Here is a 20,926-nt window from a genome sequence, read left to right as displayed (position 1 = left end):
GAAGCAAACACAGAGCCAAGGTGGTAATGCAATATTCTCCTTCCACACAACGATATGGCTTCCCACCAAACCACCTCTCTAAACAGGTTCAAGGTTCAGTCTCTAGGAGAGTAAAAGCAGAAACGTGTACTCAAGCAAGCTACACACACACCATCGGTGGTATCTGGGTTGCATTATGCATTTAACCCTAACTCGCAAAACAAAACAAAAGCCAGAGGAAGCCTGAAATTCCACAAAAAGCTTTGAATGAATGCATTTTTGCTATTCTGTCAATCAAACACATCCCACAAGCCCTCAGTGTTATGGCGTGAGCGTTGCCGAAGGTTACGGAATGTATTGTAGCAACAATGTGTTTCCACAGGAGATGGTATAGATTTCCCATACTGTAATCAGAGTATGTGATGTAGAGATTGCATGTGATGTAGAGATTCTCTCTCTCTCTTTAATTTACTGACTTTATTGTCCCCGAGGGGGGAAATGTTGTTGCAGTATCATGTACATGTTTAAAATGGTGTTTTCACGCACAAACACACACACCCTCCCGCTCAAATGACTGTTTTCTGTGTTACCAGCCCCGGCATCTATTCTCCTCATTTGACATTCTCCTCCATATATAAGATGTTACCATTTGGAATACCCTTCCAAAATCTGTTATCTGGGCAAAGCTGGAATTCCGTCAAAGCAAAATTGCGTCTTAAAACAGCCCTTTCACTTCACATCATCCTGCTCAAAATTCCCCTTTTAAAAGACGTCCGGCCAAAATAGACTTCAAGATTTTCAGTTTGTCAAGATAACAATAGAATATCATTCTTAATATGTCTAAATTTCACTAGGTTTCGTGAGTAGAGTTATTGCAGTTCATATGAGCGCAGTCTTTGGGAAGTTAACCAGAATTGTCTCTGTGTGAATCGTCAAAAAACGATAGTTCCTCATCTTGTTGTCAAAGAAAGCGAGAAAGAGACGGAGAGATCCAACACAGGGGGCTCTGACTAGCACAGATTGACCTGCTCGTGTGTTGACCTTGCTGGGGGAAGATGGCCCAGGGGGCTCTGACTAGCACAGATTGACCTGCTCGTGTGTTGACCTTGCTGGGGGAAGATGGCCCAGGGGGCTCTGACTAGCATAGATTGACCTGCTCGTGTGTTGACCTTGCTAGGGAAGATGGCCCAGGGGCTCTGACTAGCACAGATTGACCTGCTCGTGTGTTGACCTTGCTGGGGGAAGATGGCCCAGGGGGCTCTGACTAGCACAGATTGACCTGCTCGTGTGTTGACCTTGCTGGGGGAAGATGGCCCAGGGGGCTCTGACTAGCACAGATTGACCTGCTCGTGTGTTGACCTTGCTGGGGGAAGATGGCCCAGGGGGCTCTGACTAGCACAGATTGACCTGCTCGTGTGTTGACCTTGCTGGGGGAAGATGGCCCAGGGGGGGTCCCTGTCTTTGGGGATATTTTTACTATGTTTTTTTTTTGTATGTACAGTCCATACAGTCCATACAGTCCATGCATTCAAGGTCCTACAGTATGACCGTCCTGGACAGCTGTACATGTGGCCCTTACAATACAGTGAAGTATGGATCCTCTAAATGTCCAAGAAACCATCAAGTTTCAATGTGTCTGTCTTTGGTACCAATGTAAAATGCCATTATGATCTTATTGTCAAAGTGACTGACAGTTAGCTACTGTACGGAATCCCTTACATGCTAAAAAAAACTATGTGCTGTCTCTCACAGCATCTTTCTGTGAGGAACACTGTCCTGGTGGAAAGTTATGAGATAGTCAAACTGATTTAGTGGATTACTGTAACTCATCTGGGACTGATACTGTCACAGACCACGGAATTAATTTTGTCTAAAGACTACGATGATCAAAAGAGATGCCTCAAACTCAAAGCAATCTGCATCAACCCCCTTTACAATCTGTATCAACCCCCTTTGCAATTTGTAGCAACCCCCTTTGCAATCTGTAGCAACCCCCTTTGCAATCTGTAGCAACCCCCTTTGCAATCTGTATCAACCCCCTTTGCAATCTGTATCAACCCCCTTTGCAATCTGTATCGCAATCTGTATCAACCCCCTTTGCAATCTGTATCAACCCCCTTTGCAATCTGTATCAACCCCCTTTGCAATCTGTATCAACCCCCTTTGCAATCTGTATCAACCCCCTTTGCAATCTGTATCAACCCCCTTTGCAATCTGTATCAACCCCCTTTACCAATCTGTATCAACCCCTTTGCAATCTGTCAATCGCAATCTGTATCAACCCCTTTTGCAATCTGTATCAACCCCTTTGCAATCTGTCAACCTTTGCAATCTGTATCGCAATCTGTATCAACCCCCTTTCGCAATCTGTATCAACCCCTTTGCAATCTGTATCAACCCCTTTGCAATCTGTATCAACCCCTTTGCAATCTGTATCAACCCCCTTTGCAATCTGTATCAACCCCCTTTGCAATCTGCATCAACCCCCTTTACAATCTGTATCAACCCCTTTGCAATCTGTATCAACCCCTTTGCAATCTGTATTGCAATCTGTATCAACCCCTTTGCAATCTGTATCAACCCCCTTTGCAATCTGTATCAACCCCTTTCAATCTGTATCAACCCCTTTGCAATCTGTATCAACCCCCTTTGCAATCTGCAATCTGTATCAACCCCTTTGCAATCTGTATCAACCCCTTTGCAATCTGTATCAACCCCTTTGCAATCTGTATCAACCCCTTTGCAATCTGTATCAACCCCTTTGCAATCAATCTGTATCAACCCCTTTGCAATCCCCTTTCCAATCTGTATCTGTATCAACCCCCTTTGCAATCTGTATCAACCCCCTTTGCAATCTGTATCAACCCCTTTGCAATCTGTATCAATCAACCCCTTTGCAATCTGTATTCAACCCCTTTGCAATCTGTATCAACCCCCTTTGCAATCTGTATCAACCCCCTTTGCAATCTGTATCAACCCCCTTTGCAATCTGTATCAACCCCTTTGCAATCTGTATCAACCCCTTTGCAATCTGCAATCTGTATCAACCCCTTTGCAATCTGTATCAACCCCCTTTGCAATCTGTATCACCCCCTTTGCAATCTGTATCAACCCCTTTGCAATCTGTATCTGTATCAACCCCCTTTGCAATCGCAATCTGTATCAACCCCTTTGCAATCTGTATCAACCCCCTTTGCAATCTGTATCAACCCCTTTGCAATCTGTATCAACCCCCTTTGCAATCTGTATCAACCCCTTTGCAATCTGTATCGCAATCTGTATCAACCCCCTTTGCAATCTGTATCAACCCCCTTTGCAATCTGTATCAACCCCCTTTGCAATCTGTATCAACCCCTTTGCAATCTGTATCAACCCCCTTTACAATCTGTATCAACCCCTTTGCAATCTGTATCAACCCCTTTGCAATCTGTATCAACCCCCTTTGCAATCTGCATCAATCTTTCACAATCTGTATCAACCCCTTTACAATCTGTATCAACCCCTTTGCAATCTGTATCAACCCCCTTTGCAATCTGTATTGCAATCTGTATCAACCCCTTTGCAATCTGTATCAACCCCTTTGCAATCTGTATCAACCCCTTGCAATCTGTATCAACCCCTTTGCAATCTGTATCAACCCCTTTGCAATCTGTATCAACCCCTTTACAATCTGTATCAACCCCTTTGCAATCTGTATCAACCCCTTTACAATCTGTATCAACCCCCAATCTTTGCAATCTGTATCAACCCCTTTGCAATCTGTATCAACCCCTTTGCAATCTGTATCAACCCCTTTGCAATCTGTATCAACCCCCTTTGCAATCTGTATCAACCCCCTTTGCAATCTGTATCAACCCCTTTGCAATCTGTATCAACCCCCTTTGCAATCTGTATCAACCCCTTTGCAATCTGTATCAACCCCTTTGCAATCTGTATCGCAATCTGTATCAACCCCCTTTGCAATCTGTATCAACCCCCTTTGCAATCTGTATCAACCCCCTCTTTGCAATCTGTATCAACCCCCTTTGCAATCTGTATCAACCCCTTTGCAATCTGTATCAACCCCTTTGCAATCTGTATCAACCCCTTTGCAATCTGTATCAACCCCCTTTACAATCTGTATCAACCCCCTTTACAATCTGTATCAACCCCCTTTGCAATCTGTATCAACCCCCTTTGCAATCTATATAATTTGAGGAAAATGCTACCAAAGTTCTATCAGCACATTGACTGTAGTACTCGCGCTGCTGAAACACTCGACCACTGCTACTCCAACTTCCAGATGCCTTCAAGGCCCTTCCCCGCCCTCCCTTCGGCAAATCAGAACATGACTCCATTTTGCTCATCCCTTCCTATAGACAGAAACTCAGACAGGAAGTACCCGTGCTAAGGCTATTCAAAGCTGGTCTGACCAATCGGAATCCATGCTTCAAGATGGTTTTGATCATGCAGACATAGACATGTTCCGGGTAGCCTCTGAGAATAACATTGACGTATACACTGACACGGTGACTGAGTTCATCAGGAAGTGTATAGCGGATGTTGTTCCCACCGTGATTATTAAAACCTACCCAAATCAGAAACCGTGGATAGATTGCAGAATTTGTTTCAAAACTGAAAGCGCGAACCCTCACATTTAACCATGGCAAGGTGACTGGGAATATGGTTGAATACAAACAGTGTAGTTATTCTCTCCGTAAGGCAATCAAACAGGCAAAACGTCAGTACAGAGATATAGTTGAGTCGCAATTCAACGGCTCAGACATGAGACGTATGTGGAAGGGTCTACAGACAATCACGGATTACAAAGAGAAAAGCAGCCACGTTGCGGACAATGACATCTTGCTCCCAGACAAGGTAAACACCTTCTTTGCCCGCTTTGAGGATAACACAGTGCCAATGCTACGGCCCGCTCCCAAGGACTGTGGGCTCTCGTTCTCCATGGCCGATGTGGGTAAGACATTTAAACGTGTTAACCCTCGCAAGGCTGCTGGACCAGATGGCATCCCTAGCCACATCCTCAGGGCATGCATAGACCAGCTGGCTGGAGTGTTTACGGACATATTCAATCTCGCTCTATCCCAGTCTGCTGTTCCCACTTGCTTCAAGATGGCCACCATTGTTCCTGTACCCAAGAAGGCAGAGGTAACTGAACTAAATGTCTATCCCCTTGTAGCACTCACTTCTGTCATCATGAAGTGCTTTGAAAGGCTAGTTAAGGATCATATCACCTCCACCTTATCTGACACAGTAGACCCACTTCTATTTGCATACCGCCCCAATAGATCCACAGATGATGCAATTGCCATCGCACTTCACACTGCCCTATCCCATCTGGACAAGAGGAATACCTATGCAAGAATGCTGTTCATTGACTACGGCTCAGCCTTCAACACCCTAGTACCCTCCAAGCTCATCATTAAGCCGGGTCCCTTGGTCTGAACCCCGCCCTGTGCAACTGCGTCTTGGACTTCCTGACAGGCCACCCCCAGGTGGTGAAGGTTGTAAACAACACCTCCACTTCACTGATCCTCAACACAGGGGCCCCACAAGGGTGCGTGCTCAGCCCCCTCCTGTACCCCCTGTTCACCCATGACTGTGTGGCCACGTGTGCATCCAACTTAATCATCAAGATTGCAGACGACATAACAGCTGTAGGCCTGATTACCAAAAATGACGAGAGCCTACAGGGAGGAGGTGAGGGCCCTGGAGGAGTAGTACCAGAAAAATGACCTCTCCCTCAACGTCATCAAAATGAAGGAGATGAACGTGGACTTCAGGAAACAGCAGAGAGAGCACATCCCTATACACATCATCGGGACCGCAGTGGAGAAGGTGAAAATCTTCAAGTTCCTCGACATACACATCACCGACGATCTGAAATGGTCCACCCACACAGACAGTGTGATGAAGAAGGCGCAACAGCTTCTCTTTAACCTCAGGAGGCTGAAGAAATTTGTCTTGGCCCCTAAGATCCTCACAAAAATTTACAGATGCACAATTGAGAGAATCCTGTCGGGCTGTATCACCGCCTGGTACGGCAACTGCACTGCCCGCAACCGCAGGGCTCTCCAGAGGGTGGTGTGGTTTGCCCAATGCATCACCTGGGGGCACACAACCTGCTCTCCAGGACACCTACAGCACCCGATGTCACAGGACGGCCAAAGAGATCGTCAAGGACATCAACCACCCGAGCCACGGCCTGTTCACCCCACTACCATCCAGAAGGTGAGGTCAGTACAGGTGCATCAAAGCTGGGGCCGACAGACTGAAAAACAGGCGCTATGTCAAGGCCATCAGACTGTTAAATAGCCATCACTAGCCGGCTACCAGCCGGTTAGTCAACCCTGCACCTTAGAGACTGCTGCCCTATATACATAGACATGGAATCACTGGTCACTTTAATAATGGAACACTAGTCACTTTAATAATGTTTACATACTGTTTTACTCATTTCATATGTATATACTCTATTCTACTCTATTTTAGTCAATCCCACTCCAACATTGCTCGTTCTAACATGAACATATTTCTTAACTCCATTTTTTTACTTTAGATTTGTGTGTATTGTTGTGAATTGTTAGATACTACTGCACTGTTGGAGCTAGGAACACGAGCATTCTGCTACACACACAAAAACATATACTAAATATGTGCATGAGACCAATACGATTTGATTTAATATCAATCCCCTTTGCAATCTATATCAAACCCCTTTACAGGAGAATTCAAAAACTAAACAAAAAGATCACCCTTCATTTAGTCCCCCCTCTCTCTCTTTCTCTCTCTCTCTCTCACTGGCACACACAGGCCACCACTGCAGCAGCATTTTGCACAGAGCCAGTAATGTCATATTTCAACACATTCTCCCACTAGCTACGTGTGGCGCCCAGCAGGGTTCAGGGTAGTAGTGGATGGTAACACACTACTAGGTTTAAACAAGGTACAGATGGGCCCATACTGCAGCCCTGCCAGCCATCAGGTTGAATTTGCTGTGGCCCCGCTGCGATGGTCCCGGGCACCCTGCTGGAAACAGGCCTGGCCCACCCCTCTTTTCCCGTCTCTGCCACCAATGCAACAGAATCCTTGGTGGCCCCTGGCCAGTACAGACGCAGGAGGGAGGTCTGGGCCTCCTCAGAAACCTAACATGTGGCTTCTCACTGTGGAGGAGGTTTTACAAATTACAGTTGTCTGATTGGCTGTCTGTTTTGGCTGTCTGCTTCTGTGGCTGGTTTCAGTGAGCCCAGAATCAAAGTTACGGTCACAGTTATGCATCTGTGAGTTGGACTGGCTCTGTGGGACGTTGCAGGCACGCATGCCCGTATGTGAGTGCACGCATATGCTAAACTTAAACAGTGGCTGAGCAAGTTGCAAGGCTGTATAGAACACAGTTAACCAAAAGTAGAAGTCCTTAGAGTGCGTCCAAATCCAGACTCTGAATAAACCATTATGCAATGGTTTTAAAAACAAGTCGTAAAACAGTGATAACACTTTGTAGGAAGGAGGTCCTCGTTGCGTGAGGGAGGTCATTCACCCCTTTGAACTACCGGCACTGGTGTCGCGATTCTTCAGGGGGGGGGGGGGATTACGCCACGGTGCAAAGTGCAAACTACTCGGGCACTCTTTTCGCACCTCTGTTTCTCACTCCGTTTGTTTGCCAGGCGTTGTCGGGCAGGTGAGTGTCAGGATGGTCAATGCGTTTGGTGGACGGCGGTCGCCCTTTGAAGATGAAGGATACGGCAGTTCATAAAGGATGGCGATCCTTGGTGGCAGCTCAAACATTAACCAAACCACATCACCATGCCTCATCATGGTATCATTGTTAATGAATATTGCTGTTGTATTCAGTTGTAGAGGATCCTACATGAAATGAAAGGTGTGAAAGGACAACACTATACAGTATACTTTCTTGTGAAGGGTTGCTTTGTTTTTTAAATTAAATCTGCAGGAGACCATATGAATGTAAATACTAGTCTTACATTTTGACAATCTAACCGACATTCTCAAAATGATTGTCTTCATTGTAGTTCCCCCGTTCTCCATTTCCAAAAACATGAATTAGTTATTTCAGGTGAGAACGTTTTAATTACTGACATATCATCATGTCAATGTTGATCTTTCTTCCTTCAATGGAACTAGGGAAGATTCTATCAAAAAATCTCAGCAAAACACTGTTTCCTCTAAGCAAGTGGTTAGAGCATTTAAGCCCAATTATCTGAAGGGGAGACAAATCTCAATGTCAATCCAGCACCACAGTCATCTTCCCCATGTCAATCAAACTGTTGATTGAAAATAACACCTGGGAGCGTATTTAGGTCTGCAGGTCTGCTCAAATCGGCCAGATGATGTTGCGGTTTGAGGTTGGATAAGTGAAGTTATCTACGGGGGGGGTTCTCGGGGGGATGAGGGGGATCCATGGAGATTTGGACGGGCTTGAAGCGATGTCTGTGCCAAGTCACTGATATGCTTTCTATGTGCCAACAAAGTTCTAGAGCTGAGAGAAGGGCCCTCCCCCTCCCCTGCCCCGCCCTCTCCACCCACTCTATGAACAAGTAGAAAAACTACCGTGAAGTGGTTCTCAAGAAAAGATAAAGCCTGTTTCATCCAAAAAGTCTCTCTCTCTCTCTCCCTCTCTCATATTGTGCATGCCTCCAAGCATTCTTCTTAATCTCTCTGAATTATTCAAGACCCCTTCTCTCAACACTTTCAAGCTATGGAACCTGAAGCTAATAAAACAGGACAAACTCAGGCAGATAATGCAGTGGAACAGCATTGCATTTAATTGTCTGTATCTGAAAGACTTTCCTCCTAAAGTGATCGTCTTCCTCATCACAATTAGCCGAATTGGCGTCTCCTTCATTCTCCTTCAGATGCTGTAGTGTCACTCTGAGTGGATAGAGTTCTAAAGCAAGAGAATCTAGTTGATTCAATTGAGACACTTGCGTGCTTTACTTACTTACAGGTAGTTGAGCATCCTTGCTGACGCCGACCGAATTCAACATGATGAGACAGTCTGGATGAGAAAGAGTCTATCCATCCAGCCATGTCTGTCAGGCCGAGACTGGTCACACCTGAATTGATATTGAACCCACGATTCTTCCTCCTCCATGCCTCCATTCCTAAATGCATTAGATTACAAAGACGGTCTCCCGGCGTGGCCTGTGAGAATCAATATCCCAAATGGACCTGGAAGTGCATGAAGGTCCTCTAAGATTCAGACGAACTAATCAGCAAAGTGCACATCAAGGAGGGAAGGCGACCTGCAACCTGTTTCAATGGGTTTTGTTTTTGTAAGACCAACTGCATTCAAATCACTCCACAAATGCAACGCTATTTGTAGTGAAATGCCTAGGCCTTATATATATATACTGCTCAAAAAAATAAAGGCAATACTAAAATAACACATCCTAGATCTGAATGAATGAAATATTCTTATTAAATACTTTTTTCTTTACATAGATGAATGTGCTGACAACAAAATCACACAAAAATAATCAATGGAAATCAAATGTATCAATCCATGGAGCTCTGGATTTGGAGTCACACTCAAAATTAAAGTGGAAAACCACACTACAGGCTGATCCAACTTTGATGTAATGTCCTTAAAACAAGTCAAAATGAGGCTCAGTAGTGTGTGTGGCCTCCACGTGCCTGTATGATCTCCCTACAATGCCTGGGTATGCTCCTGATGAGGTGGCGGATGGTCTCCTGAGGGATCTCCTCCCAGACCTGGACTAAAGCATCCGCCAACTCCTGGACAGTCTGTGGTGCAACGTGGCGTTGGTGGATGGAGCGAGACATGATGTCCCAGATATGCTCAATTGGATTCAGGTCTTGGGAACGGGCGGGCCAGTCCATAGCATCAATGCCTTCCTCTTGCAGGAACTGCTGACACACTCCAGCCACATGAGGTCTAGCATTGTCTTGCATTAGGAGGAACCCAGGGCCAACCGCACCAGCATATGATCTCACAAGGGGTCTGAGGATCTCATCTCAGTACCTAATGGCAGTCAGGCTACCTCTGGCGAGCACATGGAGGGCTGTGCGGCCCCCCAAAGAAATGCCACCCAACACCATGACTGACCCACCGCCAAACCGGTCATGCTGGAGGATGTTACAGGCAGCAGAACGTTCTCCACGACGTCTCCAGACTGTCACGTCTGTCACATGTGCTCAGTGTGAACCTGCTTTCATCTGTGAAGAGCACAGGGCGCCAGTGGCGAATTTGCCAATCTTGGTGTTCTCTGGCAAATGCCAAATGTCCTGCACGGTGTTGGGCTGTAAGCACAACCCCCACCTGTGGACGTCGGGCCCTCATACCACCCTCATGGAGTCTGTTTCTGACCGTTTGAGCAGACACATGCACATTTGTGGCCTGCTGGAGGTCATTTTGCAGGGCTCTGGCAGTGCTCCTCCTGCTCCTCCTTGCACAAAGGCGGAGGTAGCGGTCCCGCTGCTGGGTTGTTGCCCTCCTACGGCCTCCTCCACGTCTCCTGATGTACTGGCCTGTCTCCTGGTAGCGCCTCCATGCTCTGGACACTACGCTGACAGACACAGCAAACCTTCTTGCCACAGCTCGCATTGATGTGCCATCCTGGATGAGCTGCACTACCTGAGCCACTTGTGTGGGTTGTAGACTCCGTCTCATGCTACCACTAGAGTGAAAGCACCGCCAGCATTCAAAAGTGACCAAAACATCAGCCAGGAAGCATAGGAACTGAGAAGTGGTCTGTGGTCCCCACCTGCAGAACCACTCCTTTATTGGGGGTGTCTTGCTAATTCTCTATAATTTCCACCTGTTGTCTATTCCATTTGCACAACAGCATGTGAAATGTATTGTCAATCAGTGTTGCTTCCTAAGTGGACAGTTTGATTTCACAGACGTGTGATTGACTTGGAGTTACATTGTGTTGTTTAAGTGTTCCCTTTATTTTTTTGAGCAGTATATATATATATGATAACCAATATCCAGGTTCAGTCAACGACAGCAAGTAGCAAGATTCAAGGACTTGGACAACGATCATCATCTGGAGAGAGATCCTGACAGACTAATAGGCTGTACACATTTCTTATTCTCAGCCATTGGCTCTTTGGACCATTAACAAAAACAAGTGCCTATCATTATCTCTATAATAAAATAGAAATACCTATCCCTGTGTTGTGTTTCACACACACCGTAGAAAAAGATGCTGGTCTTGATGACGTTTCCTTTCCCCACCTGGCGCTTCCTTCTCATTTACTCTGACTGTCCCCACTCCGTATCACTTTCGCATTCTACACTGGATCAACTCTGTAACTGAGAACCTGTTATGACTGCAGAGGATCCAGAGAGAGCCTTTCAATTTACGGACTGTCAAATAGTGCTGGAAGCTTTCAATATTTCAGCACATCCAACCAAGCAGCTCATAGCAAAGCTTGTCGTATAGTACTGTACATCTCGTTCTGACATCACTTCTCTGTTACTGAAGCTTATAGTACACACAGTGTTTTCTCCTAGCCATATCTTTATGCTACAATTACTGATTGCAGTGGAGGCTGCTGAGGGGAGGACGGCTCATAATAATGGCTGGAATGGAGTTAATGGAATGGCATCAAACACATGGAAACAATGTATTTGATACCATTCCCTTTATTCTGCTCCAGCCATTCACACGAGCCCGTCCTCCACATTTAAGGTTCCACCAACCTCCTGTGACTAATTGCTTTTACAGGTGGTAACAGACAACAGCACTATGCCACACACTACTACCCCAACTCCAACTCCACCTCACCCTCTCAAAAACCCAGAGAGGTGTCAGGCAGACTATTCTTCTCCCTGAGGCGGTGTTTGTTTTAGCAGAGGGTGTGCGACCACAGCACCCCTCCGCACCCCGCTCTGCACGCCTTGTCTGACGGAGCAGGCGGCCCGCAGCACAAACAGCGCAGAGGAATGCATTGCTACAGGGGTGTGTGTGTGTGTGTGTGTGTGTGTGTGTGTGTGTGTGTGTGTGTGTGTGTGTGTGTGTGCTGACAGCATGATTGATACAATGAGTGATGCTCCTTTGTGGCCCCATGCGAGACACACACACACACACACACGCTGTTCCGGTAAAAATAAAGTGTCAAGGATACTGGGGATAGGGGGGAACAATTCATTCTTCATTCCTATAGCGGAGTGGTTGTGTCTAAACAAGTCTGTTTGCTTCTCCAGGATGGGAGCCCTGGCGACCCAAGGAGGGAGGCACAGCCTTCCTTTCCTCTTCATAGAAACTGCCACTGACAATCACTTATTCATTTGTCACTCTGTGTTTCACCTATTTGATCAACTTAATTTAGTCATTGTCACTCTGTGTTTCTCATCGTTGGCAAACTAGTATAAATCTTGGATTTGACGGCAGGGCTTAGAAATGTAGCCTGTAATATGGAGGACTGCGGTCAGGATATTGTGAGTGGTATATTATCAGATTCAGAGCTCTCTTAATTGAGGTAACACCTCAAAGTTTTATACATGACTGGGGTGACCTTCTCCAAAGTGTATTCGTAGCCAGTCACCATAGTAAAAGCGTAGATATTTCCACAAGGCTCAAGCCTGTTTATCTGCCGCAGAGAACCACTCTGTGGGAATGGACACAAACAGCAAACAAAACCCTTTAACGTGTCAAAACAGTCAACATGTGTCATGGATGACTGTCAAACAACACAGCCCCACTTTCCCCCCAACCACAGTGACATAGAAATACCGGGGTCCTCCCGGGTGGCGCAGTGGTTAAGGGCGCTGTACTGCAGCGCAGCTGTGCCACCAGAGACTCTGGCTTGGCCGGTAGGGGATATCCTTGACTCATCGCGCACCAGCGACTCCTGTGGCGGGCCGGGCACAGTGCGCGCTAACCAAGGTTGGTGTTTCCTCCAACACATTGGTGCGGCTGGCTTCCGGGTTGGATGTGCGCTGTGTTAAGAAGCAGTGCGGCTTGGTTGGGTTGTGTATCGGAGGACGCATGACTTTCAACCTTCGTCTCTCCCGAGCCCGTACGGGAGTTGTAGCGATGAGACAAGATAGTAGCTACTACAACAATTGGATACCACGAAATTGGGGAGAAAAGGGGGTAAAATAAAAAATATCAAAAATAATAATAGAAATACCGAGACAAAGTTGGAGTTTGAGTCAGTTCACTTTACTGTTGGGTCTCTCCGATGCAAACAAGGAGTCTCCTGTCACTGTAGGGCGATAATTAATGTGTGCCATGAAATCGCAAATCCAATCTAGAGTGGGTTACAGTGAGAAATCAAGGTTTATCCAGCAATGTCTCTTGAGACAATGACTCTTGAGATTCACATTGCATGCCCTAATAAGTCTTGAACTATTATTATAAATGTTTGGTATACAATGCCAATGAAATACTGCACATTTTCAGAGTTGATATAGAGTAGGCCTAGTGGGGGTGGTTCCCCCCCACATCCATTAGTTCGGGTACTACGGTCAGGGAACCACCCCCCACTAGGCCTACCTCTCATCTTAACCTCGATAGCATGCATGTATCGGGCAGTTACTTGGCTTATAAAGGGTGACATATTTCACAAGGAATCAATTCCCTTCGCTTACAACAACCCATAATCACAACTTTTAACCACACTCATCATGATAAAATCGTATACAATGTCAACAGTCAACAGCCAAGTCAATATCAGACTACAATTTTCCAATAATTCATTCTCCTTTATCTAAACCAGTAGCACTCACATTCTCACCAAGCTCATGCAAGCTCCCGCTCTCTCCTCGTCTAAGCATGAATACATACTATCTTTAAGTGGGTCTTAGGCATGTCTGGCAATAAAAAGCAACTACCATATCTTTGATTCTGCTGTGACATTGTCTCCATCTCTATAGCAGCTGATTGAGCCTCGCTGTTGGAAACAGTGTGTTGAAAGGCACGATGTGATAACTTCCTCTATGTGCTTTATTAGTCTTCATGGGGGCAGACGGGGAAGCATAAATCTAAATGGGCCGGTTCATTGAAGATTGGAGTAGATATGGATTCCGGTTCCTTTTAATCTTGTAGGCCTAAAGCATTCACACGAATTAACTATGTCCGATGATATCGTTGAAGACCAGCACATAATACAAAGCAGATCATATGAACACTAATAAGTAGCCTATTAATAATATTTAGAATGATTACAATAGTAATGATAACGGGTTATGGGTGTAATTAATAATGATTGCCTGATAATATCACATGTATTTGAGTATTGGGCTTAATAGGTGGATTAACATTTAGCAGATTGTTTCCAATTAAGAAAAAATCATATTGTAATGTTTAAAAAATATATTTAAAAAAGGCCATTTCTTTTGATATAATAACAACAACAACAATCTTTATCATAATAGTTTCGGGATGAAATAATGATTTTTTTTAATATACTTTTTTTTTTTAATAATAGTTTTATGATACATAAATGTACGTAATTTAGACCTATAATTCACTTTGATTCAAACGATAATTAAACGGGCAGAGAAGTCTGTTCAATTACTGTGGTGGTGCAGTTTAAAATGGGCTTGAAATAAATGACAGTGCGTCGCTTTATTGTAGCGATAAAGTTGGAACTGTACATCAGTTTTCCCCATGAGAAACATTTCAACGCGGTGAATGATTAGACATTGTGATGTGGCGGTCTTTCTGAAGTGGGTGGTTGTTATAAACCTCCATTTGAGCTATGGCGGTAATGGGCTTTTAGGTTTTCAAATTGAGATGTGAGTTTTTATGTGCATGGACGCGCGACATCATTTCATTGAAAGAGAGTGCATTTTGTGGCGTGCCGAACAGTGGTTTTGGTTTATCCTTAATTCAGACCTCTTTAACAACCATACAAGCCTTCTTTTTGATAGCCTACATTTTCAAATCACATCAGTATCATGTTTTAATGAAGACATGGTCTATTAATACAGCGTGGGCTGATCAGACTAAAATTGACATAGCCTAATAAAATGCTTAAAACTATAAAAATGAATTTAGAGACAAAATAAGAATAAAAATGATGATAATTATTATTATTATAACATTTTAATACTAATACGGATTTTAAATTGTTTTCCAGAACTATATGAACTACAACAAATGATAGGCCATTTTTCCTCAAGCCTTGGAGTTGGAAACCTAAATTACACAGGTTTTGTAAAAATCGTGTGTACTTGTTGGTGCGTAATATGATGTGCTATAATCCCATTTTTAATTCATGACAATACAAATAACTCTTATAGTATATCTGAATCTTTGTTTTTCAACAGAACTGACAAATGCGCAGTGCCCACCTTAGCAATTAACTCAACCAACCAATACCAACATTACCAAATTTAAAAACAGTCAAATCTCCCATGACTGTACAAACAAGAGTCACCCAATAATACAAGTTATGCCAAATGTATTTTCGCTTGTGATACAGGCATTGTGTGGAGAGGAAACTGCTGCAGTGCTTAAAGATCATTTGGATGGTTTTTGGAGATTATACTGTTTTGACTTACCGACACATTCGTTGGCTTCTCTAGCTGTTGCGCGTTGCCACGGCCGATCATAATGGAAAGGCTTGCACCTGTCGCACTCCGGTCCCGCCGTATTGTGTTTGCACTCACAAACAAGGTTTCCATCCCTGTCTTTTACGCACCGCGAAGCGTGGCCATTGCATTTGCATCGACCGCCAACTTGCAGATCGGACACCGCATAGAAATAAGAGTCCCGGGCTAGCTCCGAGTCATCCTCGTTCTCATCACCGAAAGTGTGCAATCGGCTGAACGTCACCTTGATATCCGTGGCGGTGACCCAGTCCTGGAGCACCGGCGAGTTGTCGAAGTCGTGCGCCGACGGTCTGCCGTCCAGAGTGCTGAAGGCAATGAGACCGCCGGATAGAGGGTGCATGTCCGTGTGGGAGTCCGTGCATATCGCCTCTTGTTCGTTCTGTTTGGTAATGGTGGCCTTGCTCGGTTTGGTGTACATTTTCCTGCACTGGGCCGAATAGTATTGGAAAGGTACCCAAGATTTGCCGTAGTCCATAGACTTGAAGATAGCCATAGATTCGGGTCGAGGTGAGCAGAACTGCAGGCTTACGTAGGTGACTTCGAATTTCTTGCCCAGTGACAGTGTTATGGTGACGTTTTGGGGGTATTGGATGTAATTTTCCGATTGCCAACATGTGAGATTATGGGGGTTGTTGAGATCCGTTAGATATGCCGGTGGGTGATACTTTTTGGGGTCCGAGGCATCGCAAATATGGCAGTTCCTATTTCTCTCATCGCCCTTCTCTGTTACCAAGCAGTACCTACCCGGGGTTTTACCACAGGTGCTGGAAGTGCGGACTTCCTTTCCGAAAGCAGAGTTCACAAAATCGGGGATGCATCTCCTCGGGTTACCGTTCTCGTCGTAGCAAGGGTCCGGGGGGGATGTTTGCGCGGCGAACATGCTCACCCCATAGCCACCGAGCACCCCCTCTACCACAAAGGAAATGGTCACGACAGTGACCACGGTATCCAAAATCCTTAGCATTGTATTCCTTGTTCTTCAGTGTCTCGTGCGCTGAAAAACACCAGCCGTTCCCTGAAAAGAGAGATAATAAATAAGACACTTTTGCAAGATGTCCAAAAGAGCACGGCAGATGTAAAGCTATGATTTAAAATAGAAAAGCAACACCTCAATAGATAATTGAATTTACCATGCACATAGATCGAATAACATTTTCATATAGATTACCATCACATGAAAAGCCTACAGAAAATATCATTTGAACCGTTATTAATATGAACACACTGTCAGAAGAAATGTACTTATAACATTAGCCTTTCATAATGCACCTATTAAGTGAAATAAATGGGCTTACGAGGTTAAGAAATCTCCACATATGACACTATTCCTCGGAATAATAATTCAGCTAGGCAGAAAAGTCATTCAAATATTTCGGTCGGGTGCCTGTCCTGTCACAAGCGCGATCTGTTGTGTTCTTGTTTGTTTTATTTTGAATCTCGGGAGCAAAATATCTACACGCGTCTAGATGTAAGAGCCGCTACTCTCGCTCTGTCTGTTTCACTCCCTGTGTGCCCGTCTTTCTCATTCACTCACTCACTCCCTTCCTTCCTTCCTTCCTCTATCTCTGTCTGCCGCACTGACCGTAGAGAAAGTGAAGGACGATTGGAGCGTCTGCAGAGCTTGAGGTCATCTTGAGGAGTGACACTCCCGCAAAAAAAAGAGTGAACAACGACATCCACTGGTAGTTTATCGATAACAAGATAGATACGGCTAATTAAGTGCCACGCGAAGGAACAACAAACTGATCAAGTTTATCTGATTATCACGTAGATTATATCACGTAGATTACATAATCCAAGGCTTCCATATAAAACCGTTTCTATATTGCTAAACGAAATGGAATCTTATATTTCATCATGAATATTGACTTTGTCGCATTAGCCTTTTATTAGGTTAAAATATATGCTTTTTAATCTATTTATTATTATTATTAGTAGTACTACTATTATTATTGTTATTTCTGGGGTATTATGGTGCATTTGTATTTCATAATTTAGACTGTGAGCCAGTTAAGAGTTATTAAGCGTATTATACGCATGCCTAATGTTTTTTCTTCCCATTCGGTAAGCCTATCAGTTTTCCAAAAGTTTAAATAATCAAACCTTCATGGAAACCAAGTGAAAATAACGAAAAAGTGTGTCCTATTCTATAATATGATAAGACTTCTGTGCATATTTTATAAACTGCTCAAGACCACTATAAAAATATGACTTTTTCGATATTTCTGACTTCACAATTGTTGAAGAAAATAAATGCAGTGAATACTATGCATATTATATCTCTCGTAATGCTTCCATAGCCTTTTCATTGGGGATTACGCCTATAATACACTATATATACAAAAGTATGTGGACACGCCCTCAAATGATGAATTCGGCTATTTCAGCCACACCCCTTGGTACCAGGTGTATACGATCGAGCACACAGCCATGCAATCTCCATAGTCAAACATTGGCAGTAGAATGGACTTACAGAAGAGCTCAGTGACTTTCAATGTGGCACTGTCATAGGATGCAACCTTTTCAATGTGGCACTGTCATAGGATGCAACCTTTTCAACAAGTCAGTTCCTCAAATGTCTGCCCTGCTAGAGCTGGCCTGTCATCTGTAAGTTCAGTTATTGTGAAGTGGAAACCTCTAGGAGCAACAATGGCTCAGCCGCGAGGTGGTAGGCCACACAAACTCACGTAATGAGACCGCCAAGTGCTGAAACGCGTAGCACGTTAAAAAAAATCATCTTTCCTGGGTTGTAACACTCACTACCAAGATCCAAACCTCCTCTGAAGGCAACGTCAGCACAATAACTGTTCATTGGGTGCTTCATGAAATGGGTTTCCATGGCCAAGCTGCTGCACACAAGCCTAAGATCACCATGCGCAATGTCAAGTGTCGGCTCGAGTGGTGTAAAGCTTGCCGCCCTTGGACTCTGAAGCAGTGTAAACTCGTTCTCTGGAGTGATGGATCACGCTTCACCATCTGACAGACAAATCTGGGTTAGGCAGATGTCAGAAGAATGCTACCTGCCCAAATGCATAGTACCAACTGTGAAGTTTGGTGGAGGAGGAATAATGGTCTGGGGCTGTTTTTCATGGTTCGGGCTAGGCCCCTTAGTACCAGTGAAGGGAAATCTTAAGGCTACAGCATACAATTACATTGTAGATTACATTCTACAATGTATTACATTCTATTCTGTGCTTCCACCTTTGTGGCAACAGTTTGGAGAAGGCCCTTTCCTCTTTCAGCATGACAATGTCCCCGTGCACAAAGTGAGGTCCATACAGAAAGGGTTTGTCGAGATCGGTGTGGAAGGACTACAAATAGGCCCTGCAGTGTAGGCCTGCTCTATTGCTAGAATAGTGGGTTCAAATCAGCAAATTCTCTGTTGTAAATTGAGTTCAAGAGCTTGATAAATCTGTTATAACCCTAGGAGCCATTTTGGCCTACTAATATTGTTTTTGTGTGTATAATATATATATATATATATATATATATATATATATTTTTTTTTAACTTCATTTTCTTATACTAGGCTCTAAGATGATGGATAAATGAAGATATCCCATCAAGGCCGTTTACCATTGGAAAATAATGTCATATTTCCGGTATACTTAAAGATGCAGTCAGGGATTTTAACCAGTAACAAATGTGTAACATACATGTATTGTATGAATTGGAATTCATATCATACTATATTTTCCACGACCCGTTTTGGCTGCTGAGCACTACTTTCAAAACTACCGGTTGAAATTATGTAAAACCTTTGGAGCATCTGGGTGGCTCTCCCGTAAGACTTGGCCATAGAGATAGATAGATAGTGGACCTTAAGGCCCAAAATCCTGTTTTAGCATGGGCAGCGCCATTAAGAACTTTCACCATTTTGAAGTAGTCAACTTGGTGGGACTTCCTATGGGTTAAGGAAGGATCACATTATTCCATCCTGGTCATCGGGAGGGATCAGCCAATGAATTATACTTGTTAGCAAACATTCCACAACTGCAGGTGACAATAAATCACAAATCTTGGTTTTATACCAGTTCAAACAACACTCAAGGTTTTCCACCATTCATTTTTCCCATAGGGGATTTTAGAAACACTTAAAATAAGGTCTGTGTTTTGTGTAGGCTTATCCTGGTGTGACGTTTAGGTAACCATGTAAATCTCTCTAGGACAAGGTGACTTTTACCAATATATTCGCCTGTATTTACCCCCTAAAAATGAAATGCCAATTAGCTGCTAATGTGGCTATCATAAAGAACTACACATGCCATAATGATCTGGAAAAGACTGCTGAATCGAGGCAAAGGTAAGAATCTCTGGATAAACTAATGTTAGCTCAATTTATTAATAAATAAATGGCCTACATTTCTTTAAATGTAACATTTTGTGAACGGTCTTGTGTTTTCAATTGACACAATACCTGTTAGCAAAGGTGTCAGCTAGTAGCCTGGTCTCAGAGGCTAGACGTAACATAGTAAATGTAAGTCTGGGATACTCAAATTAGTATGCTATGTTAAGTTTGGTATGGTTACATAAGACAGATAGTTACGTAAGGCAAAAACAAAAGTAGTGTGGGTTGGTCGGGGTGGATGGGTAGGTGTATACCGCAAATGTCTAGTAACCCAAAGTTGTTTCATCATGTGCAACTTTAGCATTTTAGCTAATTAGAAACTAACTACTTACTCCTTTTTAGCTAATTTGCAATTACTTAGCATGTTAGCTAACCCTTCCCCTAATTTGAACCCTTTAACCTAACTGCTAAACTTAACCTTAACACCTAACCCCTAGCCTAGCTAACATTAGCCACCTAGCTAGAATTTGTAACATACTGTATCATACATTTTGCAAATATGTAACATATTGTGCATTTTGCAACTCCGTAACATATTATACATTTGCAAATTCATAACATATATGAATTGTAATTCATAACATATTGTACATTTTGCAACTTTGTAAAATATAGTACACATTGTAAATTGTAACACATCATATGAAATGGGTGATGGACATTCACACATTAATACATACCATACTAAATGGAGTGTCATTTAGATTTACATACAGAATAATACAAATTCTCTGAGACCAGGTTGCAGCCACGTGCAGGAGCTTCCAGCGATTTGTAGTCTTGCATGATGTCTACTTAGATGCAAATTATATTTTCAAATCTGAGAGTAAATAGAGCTGAATATATTGATAAAAGTTCTTGTCCAAGATACATTTACATGGTTATCAAAACGTCACGCCAGGGTAAGCCTACACGAAACACAGTCCTTATTTTAAGTGTTTCTAAAATTTCCTAAGGGAAAAATGAGTGATGGAAAAACAATTGGAATCATTTCCCTGTTTGACTGCTAGGTTTTATGGGTATTATGACATCTCTATGGGGCTCTATATCTT

The 20,926-nt window shown here is 43.7% G+C and overlaps 1 protein-coding gene across 1 annotated transcript in view; it reads right to left on the bottom strand.

Moving 5' to 3' along the window:
• The window catches only part of LOC115103708 (netrin-1), a 99,936-nt gene extending 82,841 nt beyond the window's left edge, over window positions 1-17,095 (bottom strand). The window contains exons 1-2 of the mRNA XM_029624586.2: window positions 16,822-17,095; window positions 15,476-16,541 (exon numbers count right to left, since the gene is read on the bottom strand). Coding sequence (XP_029480446.2) covers window positions 15,476-16,490 — 1,015 coding nt within the window. The 5' untranslated portion in view covers window positions 16,491-16,541; window positions 16,822-17,095. The remainder of the gene's footprint in view (window positions 1-15,475; window positions 16,542-16,821) is intronic.
• Window positions 17,096-20,926: the final 3,831 nt, after the last annotated feature.

The sequence above is a fragment of the Oncorhynchus nerka genome, linkage group LG21 (assembly GCF_034236695.1).
Source record: "Oncorhynchus nerka isolate Pitt River linkage group LG21, Oner_Uvic_2.0, whole genome shotgun sequence".
In the NCBI taxonomy this organism is placed as follows: domain Eukaryota; kingdom Metazoa; phylum Chordata; class Actinopteri; order Salmoniformes; family Salmonidae; genus Oncorhynchus; species Oncorhynchus nerka.
This window is presented reverse-complemented; position numbering and strand designations above follow the sequence as displayed.